The following is a 23,043-nucleotide window of genomic DNA, read 5'->3' on the forward strand; positions in this document are numbered from 1 at the left end:
TACAGAATGGGAGCAAATTTTTACCATATGCACATCAGATAGAGTACCAATCTCTAGGGTATATAAAGAACTCAAAAAGCTAAACATGAAAAAAACAAATAACCCAATCAATAAATGGGCCAAAGACCTGAACAGACACTTCTCAGAAGAGGATATACAATCAATTAACAAATATATGAAGAAATGTTCAATCTCTAGCAATTAGAGAAATGAAAATCAAAACTACTCTTAAGATTTCATCTCACTCCGGTCAGAATGGCAGCTATTAAGAATACAAATAACAATAAGTGTTGACAAGGATGTGGGGAGAAAGGCACACTCATACATTGCTTGTGGTACTGCAAATTACTGTGACCAATATGGAAAACAGTATGGAGATTGCTTGGAAAACTTGGAATGAAACCACCATTTGACCCATATATAAACTCCTTGGTTTATATTCAAAGGACTTAAAAACAGCATACTACAGGAACAAAGCACATCAATGTTTATAGCAGCCCAATTCACAATAGCTAAATTGTGGAACCAACCTAGATGCCCTTCAGTAGATGAATGGATAAAGAAACTGTGGTATATACACAATGAAATATTACTCAGCAGTAAAAAAGAATAAAATCATGGCATTTGCAGGTAAATGGATGGAGTTGGAAAATATTATGCTATGTGAAGTAAGCTAATTCTAAAAAACCAAATTCTGAATGCTTTCTCTGTTATGAAGATGCTGATCCATGATGGGGTTGGGGAAAGCATGGGAGGAATGGAGGAACTTTAGATAGGGTAAAGGGGAGGGAGGGGAAGGGAGGGGGTAGTAGCTTAGAAAAGATGGTGGAATGAGATGGACATCATTATCCCAAGTACATGTATGAAGACATGAATGGTGTGTCTCTACTTTGTTTACTGGTGAAGGCGTTCCTGCACTGCTGTCAGACAGGTTCACAACGTGGGGGATGCTGTGGCAGTGCCGCACCATCTGGAAACCAGAACAATTAGGAATGTTTTTTTTTTTTTTAAATATTTTTAGTCATTGATGGATCTTTATTTATTTATTTGTATGTGGTGCTGAGAATTGAAGTCAAGGCCTCACACATGCTAGGCAAGTGCTCTGCCACTGAGCCACATCCCCAGCCATTAGGAAGGTTAAGTGTTTTGTTTATGATACTCATGATATGGATAACAGATCATACGTCAATCAATAATAAAAGTACGTATTGCCTGAGATTGCAAGAAAATTCCCGGAATAAGACTAAGGATACAACTGAGACAGGCCATGAGGTGTGTTTCAGTGTCTCTCAGGATACAAGCAATAGAGTTATTCCTCAAGCCTAAACAACAAGAAATATTTATCCCATTGTTAACAATTTACACCAGCTCCCCTACCCCCATCTTAAAGCCACAACCTGTACAATAGCCTAGCTACAGAAAGACAATTGCTGTGCCAACAGTACAAGGACCACCGTATGTAGCTTATGGTATCCTCTCAAGGACAAGAGGCTAATAAAAATACATTCCCCCAACCAATAGATACTCCTTTGCCTTACACAGAAATTTATGATGAAAATGGAAATGGAAAACACATAGTTAATATAAATGACAAATGGGTTGAGGTGTAAAGCCTGCCCTTTAAAGATTACAAAGACATAAGAATTGGTGTGGCTTTGATCAAGGATCAAGGAAATTCTTTAAAAAAGCAGTTGAATAGGTCATATGAAAAAAGAAAATTACCTTGGAAATTAAAAATAGAATAATGTAAAATTAACATAGATATATTTTAGAGGCACTTCAGAGTAGTAGGCTTTTAAATAATAGATTTTCACTACTTTAAGTGTGTTTTACTGGGATTTTAGTTTAGAAGTAAGAAAGCTTACCAATAATCATAAGTATGCTTTAAGGTTAAAGGTTAATGAAATAATTATAGGTATGCTTTAAAGTTAGAAGTGAATAATAGATCAGGAGTTATGTAGTCTAGTTGCATTGCCTAGCACCTAGTGATTGAGGTGAAAACGTAAAAGCTTAATCATGATTGACTAAGGTTACAGAAAAATATTTTGAACAATGTACTCAATAACTTAGGTAATCAATGTATGTCAGAAAAGATTGTAACTCTTGAAAATTATGTAAATCAAAAAAGTTCATGCTTTGAAGCTATCCATTAACTACCTGAAAAAATACCGGTAAAAAAGGTATAAAAATAAAGTTCCCTCCAAGGGCAGCAGAGATTTCTTCTGGAGGCTGCTCATAATTTGCAACCTGTTGTCCTGACTCCTCTTCTTTCACTGATGCCACTCCTCCTTCAGGACCTCTGGAACCTGACTCCGCCTGCAGGGGCTGGACCTCAGCAGTGTACAACCAGAGACATGAGAAATTGTGTTCTATCTGTGTATTATAAATTGAAATGCATTCTGCTGTCATATGTAACAAATTAGAATTTAAAACAAGAAAAACAAGCATTCATTGATTGTTTTGTGCCAAGTTGCCTAATGTGCTGACTTCTTTTTTTGCAGGGGGCGGGCGGTCAAATGAGGGGACACTTTACCACTGAGCTACATATATATCTAGCTCATTTTATTTATTTATTTAGAGACAGGGTCTTGGTAAGTTGCTGAGGCTGAACTAAAACATGCAATCTTCTTGCCACAGCCTCTCAAGTTGCTGGGATTACAGGTGTGCACCACCTTTCTGGGCTTCTTGTTTTTTTTCTAGGAGAGTGAATCATACTAATTTTAAAATTCATCTTGGGTCTACCTTGTTTTTAACTTTAGGGCCTTTTAAACTCTTAAATCTAGAGCTGTTTACTGTTAGGAAGTTTTTCCAAGCCTAGCATCCCACTGACAATGTGTGAGGTCATCAAATTCAAAAGACTGTCAAAGAGAGTTGATGAGAGGAAAAACAAGGATGTACAATTCTGGTGACATAGAGGCAAAAAGCAAAAACAAAAGCAAAAAACCTAGCTCAGACTAGGAATGAGGTTGGATGATATGTGTTGCTGTGTAACAAGCCACTCCAAACTTGGTGGTTTGAAGTAATATTTATTTTGCCCACAAATCTGCACTTTGGGCAGTACACAGCGAGATCAGATTATCTGTTCTACTTGGTGTCCTTGTGGCTGCTCTATTGGGGGTGGAAGGAAACACTTTCATGATGGCTTGATGGCTAGCAAGATGGTGCTGGCTCAGCTGAAAGCTCAGCCCCATTCCACAGGCTACTTCAGCTTAGTTTTGACATGATGGTTAGGCTCTGAGGGTGAGTATCTCAAGGAAGTGGAGCCACCAGTTTTTTAAGATTTGGGTTTAGAAACTGGCAGTGTCACTTCCACTGGATCCTAGTAGTCACTAACAAAACTCCCAAGAAGATTCATAGATCCTACCCCTCAGTGTATCAGGGAATTGGGGAGCCACTGTTTTAAAACCAGCAAGTTAACTTGAGAGTGTGAGCAAAAAGCCTGAATGGATAGGAATAAGAGTACATTTATCAACTAGCACTGGGATAGGGGAAATGATGGATTACAGAGCCAGGATATACAGATAGGACTAGAAGAATGATGAAAATGAAAGCCTGAATCCCAGGAAAGGTTAGCTGCAAAGAGGGCTATTTACCCAGAAACTGCCTGTATAGGAGCCAATTGAGAAACAGAAGTAAAGTCAAGGCCACGCAGTCAGATGTTGGGAAGAACACAGGGAAGGTAAAGATCAGATCAAGGCCAAATGCTTGAAATCTGGTTAAGAGGATAGTTAGGAGTCCAGTGTGTAAGTGAAGTAGTCAAAGCTGGTAAAACAACTAGGACTAAGTAGCAAACACCAGAAAATATGGCTATGCCAGAGTGCCAGACAGAAACAGGAATCCAGAAATCAGAAAAAGGCAAATCAAAGAGGTAGAAAAATAGGTAGACGTTAACACTGAGGTGGAGTATGGAAAGCCTAAACTCCCATCTACTGCGCTGTGCTGCTGAGAGATCTGAGTACCTCTCCTGTTCATCTACATGGTGGGGCAGCAGTCAATGAATTGACCGAAAGATATCGTATACAGCATGAATTAGGCAATCAGGGGTTGGGAGCGTAGCTCAGTGGCAGAGGCTTTGCCTAGCACATGAGGCTCTGGGTTTAATCCCCAAAATGACAAAATAGAAACAACAATCAGGAAACACCTCAATTACAATTGTTTCAATTCAGATTTTATTAAAGGTATTAAAGTTATTTCTGAATACTACATTTCAGTCTTATTTTCCCCTATTTATTTTTTGTTTTAAGAACCTTTCTTCATTTACCAAATACGGTGTCATGAGTAAGAGCACCAAAAAACATAGTCAATGTCGAAGAGACTGATTGTTTTATGACAGTAAGGAAAGTCAGTAAAAAAATTGTAGAATCCAAGTACAGAAACACCAAAATTCCCCCTTCAAGCAAGCCAGAGCTTCTTTACATATCATCTGTAAGCTAATGTTTTTGGATTTTACCATTAAGATGAAAATAAAAGAGCAAGATCACATTGTTTTATTTTTTTTGCTTCTTCAGTCTAAAAATATGAGTTTCTTGTGGTATGGTTAATACCCCCCCACCCCCCTGCAAAAAACAAAAACAAACAACAAAACAAACAAACAAAACTGGAAGGAAAATAAGTCACTGTGAATGATTTGCTTATCATTTAAAAAAAAATCAGTTGACTAGCCTTTCCCTTTCCTTAGACTTTAGGCAGCTATAGAAATGTAGGAAAAAAAAAAGATTAAAAAAAGATAAATAAATATAAGGGCCAACTGTAGGAGGCAATTTGCATACTTCACTTGATCCTCACAGTATCATGAGAGCATTTTAAAAACAAGCTTATAAGAGTGAAATAACTGGGGCTCAGTGTCACATAGGTGATGGAGCTGGGTGGGATTTATGTTCAAGTCTACGCCTAGCAAGCCTTGTTCTATTATGCTGCTCTGTCTCCCTAAAGCCCTTTGACTTGAGATTTTTTTTCACTATTACCATTTCATCATCTAATTCTAAATTTATGCTTCAAGTCTTGCCAAACTACTGAATAATAAAAGAACCTAAAATTATTCTCAATCTGCTTGCAAAACCAGGAAGTGTAAAGGGTATCAGAACTCTTCAAGTAATGAGAATCTTCCATACCTAAAATTATAAACAATTCACTGGTAATGATAGCTAGTAATACCAAAACACACATGGGTAATTTGACTCAATTTCTTATTGTTACTATCTGTCAATCTCACAGGAATAAAGGCAGAAAAGGACAAATTACTACAGTAAAATTTGACTGCTCATTAAATATAGTGTGCACTTGGTTGAGCACCAAAAGCACCTTTTGATGGCATTTTAAAAGTGCATGTTTACTAGCTTCTCCCCACCTTGTGCACACTATAGAGCTACACCTCGCTCAGTCCCCTAGTTTTTTTTAAGTGTTTAAATCTGACGGCCCACTGGGTGGGGGGGGGGGGGGAAATCCCTTACCGATGCACATTTGTGTAGTGTTGTAGAATTAACTATATTGTCTAAGAGGATAACTTACTAACCCCAAAATATACTTCTTTTGCATATTTTGAGAAACTGCAGACAGAGTAGCTCTGAAAAGCTGTCCTTTTATAAAATAAACATATATATTATTAAAGGTGTCTATATCAGAGAGAGGGCTGCTAGGCAACTTTTGTTACCTGCCCCCCCCCCTTTGGGTGGTGATGGAAATCAAACCCATATTACCTTCCTATCTGCATAATAAAGCCACCTTTATTTAACAGTTTCCTCCATGTCCCTCACTCTTACTCCCCTGCCAAGATCTATAGCTCAGAATGCTACAAGCTTCAATTATCTTTGACTCCTTTTGAGTCTTATTTTGTGGGACTCCCGTGCAAAAATATACAATAAAGTCTAATTTTTCTCCTGATACTCTGTCATGAGTAAACTTAATTTGCAGCCCAAAGAACCTAAAAGGGTGGGGAGAAACCAGTTTTTGCTTTTACTCAGGATCAGAGTTCTGGTGAAGTGGATTTTATGGGTAACCAACTCAAATCTATATAATCTGGACACCTCACAAGTATAGGTCTGCTGCGAATGTAACTCTATGTAATTATCTTTAAGTGTTTGAAGTTAACATCTATACTTACTCCTTTATTCAACCGCTTGTTGAAGTTAGTCACTAGTTTTTTCCCCCTTTGGGTCCAATCCTAAAAAGAGTAGGCTCTTTTACTTCAGAAGCTGAAAGGTAAGATTAGACTGAAGCCTCTCCTAACATTAAAGTATCTAACTGACCTCCTTTCTAAAGTCTCACTGATGTTATTACTCATTAAGTCATTTATTAGATATATCTTTTACATAATACCAGTTGTAAGACTAAAAAAAAATCCCCACATAGGACCATTAACTTTAGGAGGTTAATACATAAGAGGAAAGCTAGAGGAGCTGGGGTTGTGGCTCAGAGGTAGAGCACCTGCCTAGCATGCGTGAGGCATTGGGTTTGATCCTCAGCACCACATAAAAATAAAAGATGTGTCCACCTATAACTAAAAAATAAATATTAAAAAAAAGAGGGAAGCTAAATGTTTATACAAATTTGACTTAAGATGGATACAAAAACTATGGATAAAGGCTTGACAGGCTTGGGAATGTATCATAGTGACAGAGCATTTGTCTAGCATGCATGAGACCTTGGGTTCAACCCCCAACACTGCAAAAACAAAAAAAAATAAAGTTTGTCAATGTAAGAGAAGCAGTGGTTTGTTAGAACCAATTAAAGAAAAAAAAAATTTCAATATAACCAAGTGAAATGAGAAATTGTGGGAATGTAACATTTTTGTCCTGATCACTTCTCCACATAATCTAATATAGGATCCTAAGGCAAATTTAACCAATAAGGCATAGGAGTTGGGACAGGTGGAATGAGCAGTTGTGGGTAATTACCAATACAGACTCATTTGGGGTCATTAGCTGTTGGTGCTGCCTCATTTTACCTGAAATTACTGTATACCTAGTGAGGCTAAAAAATAATTCCTTGCTTTAAAGGGATGTAGGTTCCTTGAATTTCCTGATGTTCTCTACCTTCCAAGTGGAATTGGAAAGGGGTAAGTATCACAAAACAAAGTAAATAATGAAGCTTAGCTGGGACTACAAGGACAAAAGATGGATAAACAGTAAAGAATAAAACAAAAGGGGGAAATCCTGAAAAATCTCTCTCTATAAAAACCAATCCAAACAATCCAATCTAAACATATACAAGTGTAAAACTTTATCATCTAAATACCCAAATGTTGAACTAATCCCTACTGTCTCCTTTTCCCACAGAATACAAAACACTATACAAGATATTGTACTAATTTCAACCATTAGTTGAAAATACAGTTAAGAAGATGATTTTGGATCTGAAGTCATCAGAGTACCAGTTTAAAAATAATTTTCATAAACATATTTTGATAAAGGCCACAGGAACACTTGTCACATTGTTCAAATGCTCAATGGCAAGACTTCTGATGAGACCAAACAGGTCACATAAAATCAATAGAGTATCATAGAAATAAAGCCAATATGACTAAATCCAAAACAGATCACATGAAGTACCTCATGTACAATACAAACCTAGTTTAATAAATAAAGGAAACACAGGTGACTGCACTCTGGGAGAACATTCAGTTCTTCAGGGCCTGCTCATAATCTTCTCTGAGATTCCACTGCCACTTCCACTTGAGCAAGTCTAATGGTACGGCCATGAAGTTTGTAGCCATCTTGCCTTACTAACGCCACTGTGCCAGGTTGTACTCCAACACCAGCTGGCACATGACAGATGAGTTCATGCTCATGAGGGTCGTATTTATCACCGATGGGAGCCATCTTCTCCAGGCCATGCTTGGCAAATACACTTTTCAGCTTTGCTTCTAAAAGTGACAACCCTCGGAAAACTTTCTCCAGAGTGAGCTTCTGGTCCCCAGGTTCTGTTTCTTCAGAAATGCACTCAGTAGTCTTCTCCAAAATGTCTGCTACCTCCACCAAGTCCTTACAGAAACTCTGGATTCCTACAGAGAAACCAGACACTTAAGTTTGTGAATTAATCACTCTGCACTTAGGAGGAGAATATGGGGCAGGCCCAGATAGGGGGCTAATATATTATATGCAAAGAGTGGGAGGGTTGCCTCACAGAAACTTCAGGATCATCCTTCTTTTCCACCCTAACCCAACAGACAAAATCTTTTTTTAAAAGGTATAGAAGACCAGAAACCCTATTGGGAAATGAGGAAGAGAGTTAGAACCCAAGAATTAGCTAAGTTTATATATAACAGGCTCAAAAACCTGTTCTTGTTAAAACAACTATTATTTTTGCTTCTTGTGTTTTTGTTGCTGTTCAGTTTTAGTATAGAGTTATATATATTTTGAAAATTCCTATCTCAGATGTACAAAGGCCACACTCTCAATAGGGACAAGATATTAACTTTTGGGGGGTGACAATAAAAATATCAACACTCTGTTAAGGATGTCAAGAGTGGTTTATTCTTGAGGACTGGCTAATAATAAACAGGAAGGTTAAGTCACATCAATAGATGATATGAATCTCCAACTGCCTACTGTGAAGTTGCTAGAGATGGGTCACAAAATTTAGTCACATGAATTGTTACAGGTTAAAAGAAAACACAGCTGTTGAGAAATCCCATTCTTCCTAAATCTGCAAAATGCTCTTTCTTACAGAGATTAGGATAAGATTAGGATAGGAAATGGCATCATTAGAGATGCCTATGACACAATACCTAGTTGGGACTGATGAGAAGCAAGGATTTTGTTAATTCAAGGACAAGTTTATGCACTGGTAGCTGCCTTCACTTTACTCAGAAGTGAGAAGGAAGATCAGCAAGCAATAAAAGGCATGAAAGAGCAAAGAGACGGGAAAACTTACTGCCTAGATAAAAGTCTAAAGGACGCATAGGAAGTCTACCTTTAACTTAAAGGTGAAGAGCTTCCTCCCCACCACCTTTTGTTTTTGGCACTAGAGATTGAACCCTGAGGTGCTTTCTCACTAAACCATACTCCAGCACTCTTAATACAATTTTGAACATGGTAAGCTTCTGGGCTGACCTGTACATTCCCAAGGCATAGTCCTTGCTTCTAGTCAGTAAAGCTATATGAACTTGGGTAAAGAGAAGCCTGTGTTTTTGTCTGTATAATAAAGGTTCATTCTCTAATTTCATTCTAATTGTTGTATTACTTTGATAGTTAGTGGCTGCACAATGTCTTAAAAGAAAAATGAATCTTTGTGACTAAGAAGGTGGATTATTGAGGAAAAAACCACCTTTGGAAGGTCAGATAGTCTTCATGCTGTATCCCTTTAAAATCATTCTACTTTTCTTCTACTTCCATGATTACCCAGTTATCTTCAATTTTCTAAATATTTCTGGCCACTAGGAGCAAATGATCCAAGAGAATAACTTATGCAGCATCTTTTGCTAGAAACATTTTACTCTAAAGCCAATCAGGTGGATTAATTTATCAAATTCTTTTGAATTTAGTTAACATGGGTTTGTTTTCAGAAGTCATACTACTACTTGAGTAAACTGATATGCTAGTTCTAACACAAAGTCTGACTTTTTATAATATACCTTTATTTTATTTATTTTTATTTGATGCTGAGGATTGAACCCAGTGCCTCACACGTGCTATGCGAGCTCTCTATCACCGAGCCACAAGCCCAGCCCAAAGTATGACTTTTGATAAGCCCACTTACCTGGCTTCTTTCAAGTAAGTTGTATACAGAGTCTAGAGTAGCCACCTGAGGTTATCTGATTCTGTAATCTGAGCCTTTGTTTTCAAGCTATTTTATAACTCACCACGATGTACAATACTGATAGTAATGCAAAAGATACTTGTCCACAATAGGGAAAATTGTCTGGTAGTTCATTGTTACACTATGGATATCAATCAATTTTGCTTCCAACAGAGTCAGTAACTTCACACATTAAACATTACTGAGCATCTACCACGTGCCAGGCACCACGTTGCCAAAATATCAGATATGTAAGTACTGTGATAAAAGGAGATGACTATCCTCAGTCAGTGACATTTTTGAGCTTCTCAAGTTTCATATTCCTAACTGTCTATGAGCCTACACTTCAGATTCTCCTCTGGATACCTTAAAGATCCACTTGTTCATTATGCAGAACTGTTTGCACAGGCACCAGCATGTTGCAAATGTAGTGACTATATGTACTTAGAAAATAAAACAAAGGTTTGGTTAAAACAAAGGCTAACATTATCTTAGCAAAAGGTTAAGTTGACACCATTCCTGATAAGCAGCACAGAAAGCCTATTGGTATGGTGGAAGGTGTAAGAACTCAGATGTACTTTTACTGTGCTCAGTTTGCACATGCAAAGTAAGTGCCCTTCAGATACATTTTATCGTGAATAAATTTCTCACCAAATATCTTGGCGTCTTCCACACATCTCTGGGTTCTTTTCCTTATGTTTTCACAATCAGCTACAGCTCTCTGGTATCTCAGCTGAACATCAACGGCAACATTGAAAAGATCAGAAAACAAATGCTTATGAGTGAATAAGAATGTTTTTGCTTACTTTATAAAATCTCACCCTTGTGATAAATCTTAGATCAGCTACTCCAAATCCCCAGCCAAAGGAGGACCTACTATAGTGAACCTGATGGGTAGTCATTCAGTCTGCTGGATTGAATATGTTTCCTTCCTTCTTTTTTCTTTTTCTTTGTGGTACTGGGGGTTGGGCCCAGGACCTCAGATGTGCTAGGTAAGTGCTCTATCACTGAGCTATATCCCAGCACCTCAATATCAGAAGTAGTTTTCAAACTAATTATCTAAAGAAAAAACTTTCTCTCTCATATCCAGCTAATCCTGTTAACCTTCAGTTTTCTTTCTCTGACTTTACTCTAGGACAACTGAGAGTAAGTTTTAAAAATGTGTTATCTATTTAAAGGTACTGATTGTAGTCTCTTAGTCTTTTTCCATTCTTACAAATTTTGGTTCCTTCAATTGTTCTCATAAGATAAGCTTTACAGTCTCCTATCATTTTCAGTGGTCTTGCTTTGAAACCACTCTGGTTAATATACTCATCTTCCTCCAAGTGTGTCAACCCAGGACTAGGTCCAGTATGCCCAATTTGGTCTCAGCAGCCAAATACAAGAGTCAGTAACCTCACACATTAAATATTATTGAGTGTCTACCACATGCCAGGAACCACACTGCCAAAATATCAGATATGTAAGTACTGTGATAAACAGAGAACTAAAAGGAGATGATTATCCTCAGTCGGTGGCATTTTTGAGCTTCTCAATTTTTTTGCTGGTAACACCTAGCAATGAAGGATTGAGGGGGTAGACGAAGAGTCAATCAGAGAAAATTGAATTTTAAAAACGACAAAGAAAATTTTACTTGGAACTGAAACCAAAAGACCAAATAACATAAAATACTTACTGTTAAATCCTGAACTTCCTTTTCCAGTTTAACAGCTTTTAGCTTTAAGGCTCGTTCAGCAAGAGAGGGCCCAAGCTCATCAGGAGGGTCCTCAGAACTGCAGTCTTCACCTGCAGTTCTCTGGGTGGCAGTGCTGAATGGGTGAAGCCATATCCTAGAATAAGAGGGAGGAGGCAACAATGAATGAATGCTATCATAGAAAAGGCAAATTACAACAAAGTTTAGAGACCCCAAACTTCCCATACTGAATCTCTAGAGAAAGGGTTTTCCGTCTCAAATGAACACTTTAGAGCATCAGGTACTGTTTTATCTGTATCATCTTTTCATCTCACAACATGTAAGGTAAGTACTATTATTTTTTAGAGCTTCTAAAAAAATAATAGTTTTATCAATATTCAGTTCTTATGCCATACAATTCACCATTAAAAGATTTTTAGTATATTTACAGTTGGGTAACTATCACAGTTTTAGAACATTTTTCTCACCATAAAAAAGAAAGCTTATATCTGTAAACTATTCACCATTTCCACCTAAATTATCTGTCTGGGCAAGTCTAATATACTTTTTATTTCTCACGTATTTGCCTTTTATGGATGTTTAACTTAGGTGGAACCATACAATATGTGGTCACTTAAGAGCACTTTCTTTCCCTTAGTGTGCTTAAGGTTCATCCATAAAATTGCACTTACCAGTAAAACTTTTTTTTTGTACTGGGGATTGAATCCAGGTGTGATTAGCCACTGAGCCACATTTACAGCCCTTTTTATTTTTTGAGACAGAGTCTTGCTAAGTTGCTGAGGCTGGTTTTGAACTTGTGATCCTCCTGCTTCAGCCTCTGAGTCACTGGGATTATAGGCTTGCTCCACTGTGCCCAACTGTAATTTTTATTTTGAGACAGGGACTCACTAAGTTGCTGAGGCTGGTCTAGAACTTGAAATCTTCCTCAGACTCCCAAAGTCACTGGGATTATAGCATGTGCCTCGGTGCCTAGCCAATAAACCTTTTTTTCCTGCTAAGTAATATTCTGTTGTGTGGATATACCAACTTTTTATTCCATCTGTCAGTTCATGGGACATTTTGATTCTTTCCACTTTTTTGCTGTTATGAATCATATCTATTTAACTGATGAAAAAACTGAGGCCAAGAGGCTTAATGCTTAATGATTTGTTCAAGATCACACATAGCTGGGCAAAGTGGCATATGACTTAGTTACTAAGGAGGCTGAGGTGGGAGGATCATGAGGTCAGCCTGGGCAACAAAGCGAGACCCTGTTTCAAAAACAAACAAAAAATAAAACAACAAAAATCCCCCAACACAACTAGTACACTGTGGAGCCAGGATGCTGAGCTCCAGGAAGTAGAAATAGCCAGAAGTGGGCACACAAAGTCATCAAAAAAGAAACTAAGAATACTGAGAATCAGAGAGGCAACATCAGAAGTGAAAATTCAAAACTAGAGACTCACAGTTTTGCTTCAACCCTTCATTTACAGAAAAGAAAAATTAAGTCTAGTAAAGGGGGCTGAATTAGACTTTGAATTCTAAGCCTTCTTGATCACAAGTTCTAAGGCTTTTGGGAAAAAGAACTTGTGCTAAGAAGGAAGTTCTGAATTGGGAACTCAACTACATGCAAAATCAAGTCAATGAAGTGTTTATAAACACCTGTTATGTGTTCGGCCTCTAGGCTAAATAGGTGACTAAAACAGATTCTTGTATTTGATACTTATGTAATCTAGAATTTTGTACAGCTAATAAATTGGTGAAGGTCTGGATACAATCTGATGTAAATTCCTTACGTAAGGAAGTACTTAAGTTGTCTTTCAGGAAGTACCTCCAAAATTCATTCAAGGATGACTTAAAACTGCTTGTTCAAGAATGGAATTGTGCAGAAGCCAGCTTGCCTGAGGTTTAAGTTAAAAAAAAAATCCTCCACACAGAACAGGCCCTTGGAAAAAAACCACAACACTGTGACCCTTGAAGAGGCATAACATCTATACCTGTGCAAAAGAACCCTAAAACTTCTCCTCACCTATCCAATCAATAAGCAGCGTCTCCATTCTTGTCAGTTGTCCTCACAATATAGTCCTTTACTTTTGAAAAAGAAACAAAAAACCAATGTGTCACAATATTGCCTTCTGTGTATGCAGGGCCCTTGCTCAGTATCACTAAAGGTTTGACATTTAGTTCAGTTTACAAAGGAAGAAATTTAGACCAGGGGTTAGTTTGTAACAGATCTTGAATTATGGCAGTTCTGATCTCTCTATAGAGAAGTTTCCATTACACATGCTGGGTCCTGATAATTTGATTTCAAGTAAAATCAATCTGTGGTACAAGAGCTCTTTAAAACAAAATAGTTTATATGAACAGGCAACTATTCGAGAATGGTCACTGAGGTGACATCTGAGTAAAGGCTTAAGGAGTTAAAGGAGTTTGCTTCAAGGACAGGGAAGAGCATTCTGGGCAGACTGAGGCACTAGTTTAAAGGTATGAGCAAGAGAACTTTTATCTCCCAGACTTTGCCTGGTCTTGGACTCAATTATTATGATCTGGTGTCCAATTATATATGGTTCCTAATTTTTGGTTCAAAAAATATGGTCACCATAGATCTGGGGCAATTATACATTGTGAAATCACTCCTTCCCCCTAAAAAAATTATTTAGCCTATTGAAAACAGATCAAAATATTCTCAGGGCCAGTCAACAGAACATGGCTAGAGGTCAGATTATGAAAGAGTTGTGGCTGATTCCAATTCCTACTCCTTCAGAACTGGAGGAAAGGGAAATCTTATCAGAAGGCATCATTTTTTTTTTCTTTCTGATCATTCTTCTACCTCACCAAACTGCCAAAAAAAGTTGAAAAGAAAACACAAAGTAAAAACCCAGAAACCCTAAATTTAACTCACCTATGCTATGGAAAGGTATTTTGTCAGGTGTGTTAAATTTAAAAAGAACTGAAAAAATAGTTATGCAAATTTCTCTGTAGCTAAATCTACAATTCAGAGGTCTAATTCTATCCCATACTCAGTCATTTTTATTCTTTCCCAGGAATACAAACTGAGAAAAATGAACACCTGTTCAGTAATAAAACACCTGTTCTATCAAGTCCGGGTTCTATCACTACCCACGTATTTAAGTTTGGTAAAGTTTACCCAATTTTTCTAAACCTCAATTTCCTCAACTATTAAACGGGGAATAACAAAATGAGGTAGTCGGCATGGTAAGTGATCAAATGAAACCTGATGATGCCTAGAAGCAGTAGCTGGAACTTCACGGTATCTGGAAGGCAGAAGGAAGGGCTGTTTGGAGAAACCAGGTCCAACGCCCTCCTTTTACCAATGGGTAAAATGATGCCCAGGAAAAGGTAAAGAACCAGGACCTACGGTCACATGGAGTCAGAAGAACCAACTATTCTCAGACGCCGCTAAAGAGAAGGGGCAAAGAGAGAGGAAAACCTCCAATTCAGTCGATTCTTCAGGCTCAAGAGACTTCTCATCTCCCAGGACATGACTCCATATCTGCCCACTTCCTTGAGGCTCGCCTGTGAACCTCAGTTTCTCCCTCTGTAAAATGGGTCGTGAACACCTGGTCAAGGAGGCCGTGAGGAGTGGCTGGTCCTCTCGACTTAGCCGAGTAACCCCTCGCCCTCCAGCCCACAGTTTCCCTTGCCAGCGCCCTCGTTCGGCATAGACTTCGTGTTTCAGACTCCTCGCCCGCAACGCTTACCTGCTACGCGAGGCCAGGAGGCGCTGCACCCGCCGCTGGACCGCCCACAGAGACCAAGCAGCCATGATGCAGACCGGAGAGGATCGGTGCGGCGCACGCGCACTCGCTCCAAGTGAAGCGCGCGCTCGAAAACCACGCCTCTGGATAGCTTTAGAGAGCAATTCCCGCTTTGGATGTCCGGACAGGAACGCTAAACTTCCGGTTATCTAATGAGCCACGCTGATCTTGGTACCGAACGCAACACTTCCGGTTGCTGGCTCTTTGGTTTGGTAGTGTGGGTACCTAGGTACGGAGGATTGGTACTAGGCACGGAACGACGGACAAAAGCGGCTGAATCTTCATAGAGCTTTCGTGAAGTTATAAACTATAGATACAAGCGCAGTATAAAATCGAAATATGTCCAGGGTTTAAAGATGAGGGACGGAGTGCTGCGGAGGCCTAGAATACAAATATGTCCGAGTATGGAAAGTTTTCCCAAAGGAAATGATATAGAGCTGAGAGTAAAAGAATTGGTAGGTGAAAGGAGGGTCAAGTGGTGGTGGGGGTGGGTGGGTAATATTTGCAAACATCCAGTGAAGAGGGAAGAGTATTGCAAACAAGAGACTGAAATACAGCGAAGGGGAGCAGAAGCATAAGCTGGGTAGGCAGGACCAGATCACGTGAATGGTGAAAAAAACTGCATCCTGAATGCTTCTTTCCCCACTTTTCCTTCAATACCCTTATTTTCTGATTAGGAACTGTTTTTTAATGGTGTGTATTGTTTTATTTTCTCTTACTAAAACTTAGGTTCCATTGGGGGCAGAGATTTTTTTTTTGTTAATTCCTAGTGAGCAGTGCCCTAATGTACGTGTTTAATATTTTTTCGTGCTGAATGAATCTTAGTCTTATTTTGATTGCATTGAGAACATGTGGTAAAGCCTTTACATATTTTTGTTGTAAGGAGGAGAAGACAGGGTATAAGAAAAGAAGTAGGGGAGATAAGCTGTTGGAATAATAGCCCAGGCAGGAGAGGGATGTATTCTGCCTAAGGTCACCTCAATGGAAACCTTTGTAACTTCCCTGTGTAAAGTAACTGTGTCCCAAATCTTTTTCCTTTATTAGTATTTATTTTGCTTCCTTTTTGTTACTTTAATTTGGATTTGAGCTTCACCAGGTTCAAAGCTATTTTCCCTTGACATCTACTATAGCAGGTGCTCAATAAATATTTGTTCAGTGAATTAATGAAGTTGGATATTAATGAAGATAGGAGGATGTGGATGAACTATAGAGATTTAGGATGGAAAGCTGACAGGATATGAGAATGAACTGGTGGCTGGGCTCTAGGGTATTTGGAATTACCAACTTATTGAATAATCTTTAAAGTTAAAAAAAAAAAAAGAAATGGGACGGGCTGGGGTTGTGGCTCAGTGGTAAAGCATGTGTGAGGCATTGGGTTCGATTCTCAGCACCACTTATGAATAAATTCATTAAATAAAGGTCCATTGACAACTAAAAAATATTTTAAAAAAAGAAATGGAATATACTTAAGCACTCTGAATCTTCACATGTTATGGCTTACTTCTGTAGCAATCTGGGTCAGATTTTCTCTCCTGCTTGTCAGTTCCATGAGGACAGAGCTGGAATCTTTTGCATCTTTATATGGCATCTAAGTCCCACTCAAATGTGTTATAACCAATCCCTTCAAGTTTTTGTTTGTTGCCTTATGAGAAGGGAAACATGGTTTAAGGAGGGGCTATTAACCCTTTTACAGAAAATTGAGGCTCAAAGCAGTTGGTGAACCTGTGCAAAGTCCTCCACTGAGGATCCAACCACACTAGAATTCTAACAGACCAAACTTGGCGGTGTTAGGAAGGATGGAACTTCAAGTTCACCTCAGACCCATGACCTGTAGTTTGAAAAAAAAAAAAAATACAACCAAACAAGGCATTTTAACAAGAGCAGGGACTGGCATTTGCGTTTTAGCCATTGCTTACATTTCTCTTAGCTGCCCAGCTTATACCAAGTGTGCTTCATCCATTCATTCATGTGTTTATTAAGTGCTAGTGTGCTTCTGAATGCTGAAGTGCAGTGGGAGGGAGATAACGTGTTGAAAAAGAGCTTTCAGGAGCAGACTGAATTGTAAACACTGGAATGATATGACCCATCTTGCAGGATTTTAGTAAAGACTAAAGGGATAATGCCTAGTAGGGTGATTAGTTACCCCCAGGACTGGCTAATAATTTAAAGGGACAAAAGGAAAATGCAGATCCCCTTGTTAAAAAATTATTAAGGAAAAAAAAGTATCAAGAAGGCAGCAGTAGAATAGCAAACTAAGCACAGGACCCTTCTGAGCACGGGACCCACCCTTGACTACACAGGCTGCATGGCTATAAAGCGGACTGTGGCTAACAGTGCTTGACATGGCAAGTGCTCAATAAGTGTTAACTGTTAGTAACCTAGGGTCCCTCTGAGTTCAAGATCTATTGGAAAAAGACAGAACACCCAAATAACTGCATCAGAAACAATGTGACAGATACTGAAGACAGTTGTGGGTGCCATTCCAGAATACACAATTTAAAAAAAGAACATTGGCAATCCAGAGTATGTGAGAGTAGTTATGATTTTGTAAAGTCATTGATGTCACTTTAGATACTGAAGTGGAATTTGGATGAAGACTATCAGTTTGCATTGTTAACCTTTTGATGATTATAATTATACTCTAAAAGCCATTTCTTCAGTGTAAAGAACAAAGCCTTTTGAGTCAGACATTTCTTATCTAACTAATAATAAGAACCATTCTGGACTTGAACATACCCTATTTCTGACACTATGCAAGATGCTTCCTGTGTATTATGTCATTAAATACCCCCAACAATCTTTGCAGGAAAGTACAATCATTAATCCTGTTTTTTACTGATAAGGAAAGCAAGAATCAGAGCGGTCAGGTGACTACCCTAAGGTTACCCTGGATAGCAGCAGAGGCACAAACTGAGCCTTATCTGGATCCAGAATCATAACCCCTAAATCAGATGCTCAGCCAGGGATCAGCTTGGTGATTTTGGTCAGGTTATTTTTCTTGCTCTAGCCTCTAGCTACTTCAGAGAGTGCTGAAGTTTGAATGAGTCTGAAGTTTATTCAGCCTAAGGGTAGACAAAATATGTCAAGGCTTTAGCAGACTTATTCTGGGATTTCCTCCCCCTCCCCCCATCTGATCTTTTAAGAGTTAAATTGTTGTGTCTTTATTGTAGAGAAATGTGTTAAAGACAGATCCATGAAGTGCCTGTAGTATTGAGATGGTAGTAAGTGGCACAAAAAAGAGATTGCTCAGGACTTCAGGTTCTCGCTCCTCTTATAAAAGTATCAAGTGTTTGTAAAAGCTTTTGCACCCATGTGGCAGAAATGGGCCACCATCCTATTGGTTTTCCTTGGTAGCTTTACTTTATAGCAGTGGCAGGCTTCCCATTAGGATAAAGGCATAGTTTTTAACCATAGTTCCAGGATCCTCAGTGTCATAAAATAGGAAAAGGACCTGACTGACAGCAAGTCCCATTCTCCAATGCCTGCAACATCCTGAACTCCGTACTCTTGTCACTGCAAACTTAAAATATGTTGGCTGATGAACTTTGCCCTCTGGCTACTCAAATATCTGATTTTAAAATGCTCAGATTTGAAAGGCTCCAGTAGCTTCACTGTGCCCAGCTCTAAAACAGTTGAGGAAAGATTGTAGAATTTGCATGCTCCTGATAGCTTTTGTGCATTTTGCATTTTGTTTTTGGTACCAGGGATTGAACTCAGGGACACTTGGCCACTGAGCCACATCCCCAACCCTATTTTGTATTTTATTTAGAGACAGGGTCTCACTGAGTTGCTTAGGGCCTCACTTTTGCTGAGGCTAGCTTTGAATTCAGCGATCCTCCTGCTTCAGCCTCCTAAGCTGCTGAGATTACAGGCGTGCACAATCATGCCCAGATAGCTTTTGTTCATTTTTGTGCAGGCAGAGATAATATAATAATTGATTTTTCAGCCCATTTTCCTTGTCCAGAGATGATCAGTAATGCCCAAGAAGAATGCAGTTGGTACAGGTGTGATCAGATGATCAAGTCTTTTCTCTTTACACTGTACCACTGATGTTCAGCATTGCCTTCGTTTGCTTTAAGGACTGGGAATGGGATGTTGAGATGAGATGGAATGGCTTATTCACATGTGCTTTCATTTCTTCTCCAGAAGGGAAGATAAAGATATCTAAAAAAAAAACTTTACAACTGTGCAGAATTCAGTCTCCCTCTACCACCATTTCCACCCTTTGTAAAGTCATAGGGAACCCCCTCTGTTTCCATATGCCTTTGACTACTTCCCTCCCAAGGTGCCCCCAAATCATTCAGACAACAAAGGCTGGTCTTTTGGGTGCCCCAGAAAATGGGAGCTACTTCCAGTTTTCTCCTTGTGAAAAAAGCATTTACGCCTCAGATGGACAAACTGGTATTTCTTTTGGAATGAAATCCTCATCTTCATTCTAGGTCTTCTTCATTTCCCATTCCTGAAGTATAGAAAGAAAGAAAAAGTCAGTTTGTTGTGAGTTCTAGTGTGACTGTAGGATAGAAAACATTTCACTGCACCTAATTATATATCTCCACTGTCCTGGTCCTACTTAGTCTCTTGTGATCCTGAATAAGACACTTCTCCATGCTTATCTTGTCCCCTCATCCATTCTCAAATAGTAACCAGAATGATTATTTAAAAATGTAATTCATAAAAAATCTTGCTCAAATCTGTCCAATGGCTTTCCATTATGTCAAACAAAATCCAAGTCTTTACAAAGGACTGGTTAACTATAGCCCATTGGCCAAATCTGGCTTGTTGTCTGCTTTTGTATAACCCATCAGCTAAGAATGCTTTCACATTTCTAAATAGATGTTTGGAAAAAAATATTTAAAAAAGAAGGGTTTCGTCATGGGTGAAAATTCTATGAAATTCAAACTTCAGTGTCTATAAATGAAGTTTTGAGACATAGCCATGGTCTTCATTTGCTTAACTATTGTCTGTCTATTCATTTGCTTAACCTTTGTGCTATAATGGCAGGGCTGAGTGGTTGTAAAACAGACCATAAGGTCCATAGGCTGGGTGCTAGGGCTGTGGCTCAGTGGTAGGGTACTTGCCTAGCATGTGTGAGGCACTGGGTTCCATCCTCAGCCACCACATATAAATAGATAAATAAAGGTTAAAAAAAAAAAAAAGTCCACAGAGGCTGAAGTTGAAGTACTTATTGCTTGGCCTTTTACAGGCCAGTTTCTGGTTCCTGTCTTAGCAATCTGGGTTCCAGTTAGTTCCTCTCCCATCTCCATCTCCTAATGCTCACCCTTGGTTCCCTTCCTTGAAATCACTGGATCTGCTCAGTGTCTTCACCCATGTCAAGCTTCTTTTCCCTCATGAAGGACTTGGCAGTTGCTCTTGCTCTTTGTTCTTTCTGAATCACCCTTCCCTCAGATCCCTGCAGTTTGCTCCCTTATACTCCATTCATCTTCTCAAAAGTACCCCCCACCCCTGTCTTGTTTCCTTACTTATGAAATGAGACCTTTTCTGTCTTTAGGCTCAGAAGCCAGATGACTGAGCTTGTTAAAACTATGTGTTATCAAATAGTGAAAAAGTTCTGAATAAGATTGGAGGATTTTTTTTTTTGACATTCAACAAAATACTTTTTTTTTTTTTTTTTGCCATTATACATGTACTCTTTTTTGCATTACAATTCTAATATACATATATACCACAATCTTTCATATTTCTGTTTGTATATAACGTATGTTGGTACCAAATTCAAGTCTTCATACATGTATTTTGTATAATGATGACCATCACCTTCCACCATCCTTGCTAATTCCCTTCCCCCTCCCTCTAGATAGGGAAAAGAGGTGGGAGGGAAAGATTGGAGGATTATCTTTTTTGAGGAAACTATGTGTTACACTGTATGGGTGTATTAGTAATTCTCTGCCTTTCTCACTAGCCTTTCTCACTAGTTTTGTTTTTGGGTGAGGTTCCATATAAAGGGGAATACCAGATCTCTGATTTTGGTTAACTGAACTATTTGTATACCTTGGCTTTCTGTAGCACCCTTCCTTGGTTGGAGGTTACAATGGATGGGCTCCTCTTCCTCAGCTCAGAAACGCAGTTGACAGGGAGAGATTGATCTGAAACATTGTTTTGAGATTTACTTGCAGCTTCCTGTTGATGATAAAAAAAGAAGAGAAAAAGTTAAATAGGTGAGATCCAGTGCTGGCTACTGGCTGCTTGTACCCAGCCTGCCTTTAAAAGAATAAGGGGGGCTGGGGATGTGGCTCAAGCGGTATCGCGCTCGCCTGGCATGCGTGCGGCCCAGGTTCGATCCTCAGCACCACATACAAAACAAAGATGTTATGTCTGCCGAACTAAAAAATAAATATTAAAATTCATTCTCTCTCTCTCTCTCTCCCCCTCTCTTAAAAAAAAAAAAAGAATAAGGGAACTTTAAAATAGAAGGTAAACATGCCAGTATTGAACAAAGTGGGAGGAAGACACTGAGGGCCTGAGGATAAAGGCAGTGATAGGTAAAATTACTGGGCCCCCACTCTGCCCGAGGCATTGCATGGATTAGCTCTTATAGCTTTTCAACAAGCCTATGAAGTAGGCACTATGATTAGTCATCCCATTTTACAGATGAGGAAACTGGGAAGGTCAAGTTATTGTGCAATATCAAAGGCTGGTAAGTATCAGAGCTGGGATTGAAACTCCACAGCCCACCCTTTTTTGAAAGTGGAAGGGGTGTTGAGGATTGAACCCAGAGCTGCATGCATGCTAACTAAATGTTCTACCACAGAGCTATACAGCCTTACTTTTAGCCTCTCTGGTATTCCTTCTTATTTTCTACACTACTGTTACCCATTATATTTTCTAGATAATTGCTTAATACTATACTGGATGTAGTTATTTAAGTGTGATATCTTAACAGCCAAGCCTGTAAGGAATTTGGAGAAGACTTCTATATGTCTTCAGAGGGTATCAACAGGATGAAAAGCAGAGGGAAAAAGCATTCTGGACCAGGTACATCAGGGAATGCTGGTGGGAGGAAGCAGCCGTGATGAATGAATCAGATCTGGCTCCTCCACCAGCCCTCTGTGACTCTGGCCATCAGGTTTTTCGTCAATAAAATGAGGTTGGAAACGCCCCATGGAGAGGAAGTATAAGGGTGTAAGACAGCTCTAGCTTCAGGTTCATGGGTGTGGTTTTCCCAGATATTGTGACCTGGAACAACAATAATACAGCCCCTAGTGACAGCTCATACTTATCAGACGAATTATTTCATCTCTTTGATGGTCTGAAAGCAGGCAAGGCATTTATTAATTCAACAAACATTATACTCCTACAGTTATTCAGAGCTAGGAATGAAATGACAAACAAATCAAGCACAGTCCAATTTTTTTTTGTAATACTGGGGACCAAATTTAGGACCAAACATTCTACCACTAAGCTATATACCTTGCCCATAATTCTCAGTAAAAATACATATTAGGGGGAGGCAGACATTATACAAACAAGGACACAAATACATACACATACACACAAATTAAGGTTAAGTGCTATGAGGAAAAATAATAGATGGGACTATTGGTAATTTAGACCAATGGTTCCTAACTAGGGTGATTTTGCTCTCCCAGGGGATACCTAGCAATTTCTGGTGCCATTTTGGGTCATAATAACTTGGGGTTGGCTACCAATGGTAGTCAATGGGTGCAGGCTAGGAATGCAGCTAAACATCCTAGAATATACATAATAGTCTCCTATGAAAAGGATTACTGGATCCAATATCTATACAGCTGAAGTTGAAAACCTTGAGAGAGTAGGTCCGGGAGTTCTCCCTGAGAAGGTCCTGCTGGAGGTGAGAGTATTGCCCTTGCTGAGCTGTCA

The 23,043-nt window shown here is 39.0% G+C and overlaps 2 protein-coding genes across 4 annotated transcripts in view; both read right to left on the reverse strand.

The window, feature by feature from the left end:
• Positions 1–4,146: 4,146 nt before the first annotated feature.
• On the reverse strand, positions 4,147–15,259 carry Grpel2 (GrpE like 2, mitochondrial). Of its 2 annotated transcripts, none has more exons than XM_027949257.2 (4): positions 15,130–15,259; positions 11,411–11,564; positions 10,387–10,468; positions 4,147–7,999 (listed from the first exon to the last, which is right to left on the reverse strand). In XM_027949257.2, the coding sequence occupies exons 1-4, from the start codon at positions 15,192–15,194 to the stop codon at positions 7,635–7,637; spliced, it is 666 nt and encodes a 221-aa protein (XP_027805058.2). In that variant the 5' UTR covers positions 15,195–15,259; the 3' UTR covers positions 4,147–7,634. The 2 variants fall into 2 exon arrangements, with proteins under 2 accessions (XP_027805058.2, XP_071468356.1); XM_071612255.1 differs by lacking the exon at positions 15,130–15,259 and adding an exon at positions 14,859–15,042.
• Positions 15,260–15,772: 513 nt separating this feature from the next.
• Afap1l1 (actin filament associated protein 1 like 1) overlaps positions 15,773–23,043 on the reverse strand; it is a 62,976-nt gene continuing 55,705 nt past the window's right edge. For both annotated transcript variants that reach the window (XM_071612254.1, XM_027949359.2), the window contains exons 18-19: positions 21,196–21,324; positions 15,773–19,645 (exon numbers count right to left, since the gene is read on the reverse strand). In XM_071612254.1, the coding sequence (XP_071468355.1) occupies positions 19,622–19,645; positions 21,196–21,324 (153 nt within the window). In that variant the 3' untranslated portion in view covers positions 15,773–19,621. The remainder of the gene's footprint in view (positions 19,646–21,195; positions 21,325–23,043) is intronic.

This window comes from Marmota flaviventris, chromosome 5 (assembly GCF_047511675.1).
Source record: "Marmota flaviventris isolate mMarFla1 chromosome 5, mMarFla1.hap1, whole genome shotgun sequence".
Classification (NCBI taxonomy): domain Eukaryota; kingdom Metazoa; phylum Chordata; class Mammalia; order Rodentia; family Sciuridae; genus Marmota; species Marmota flaviventris.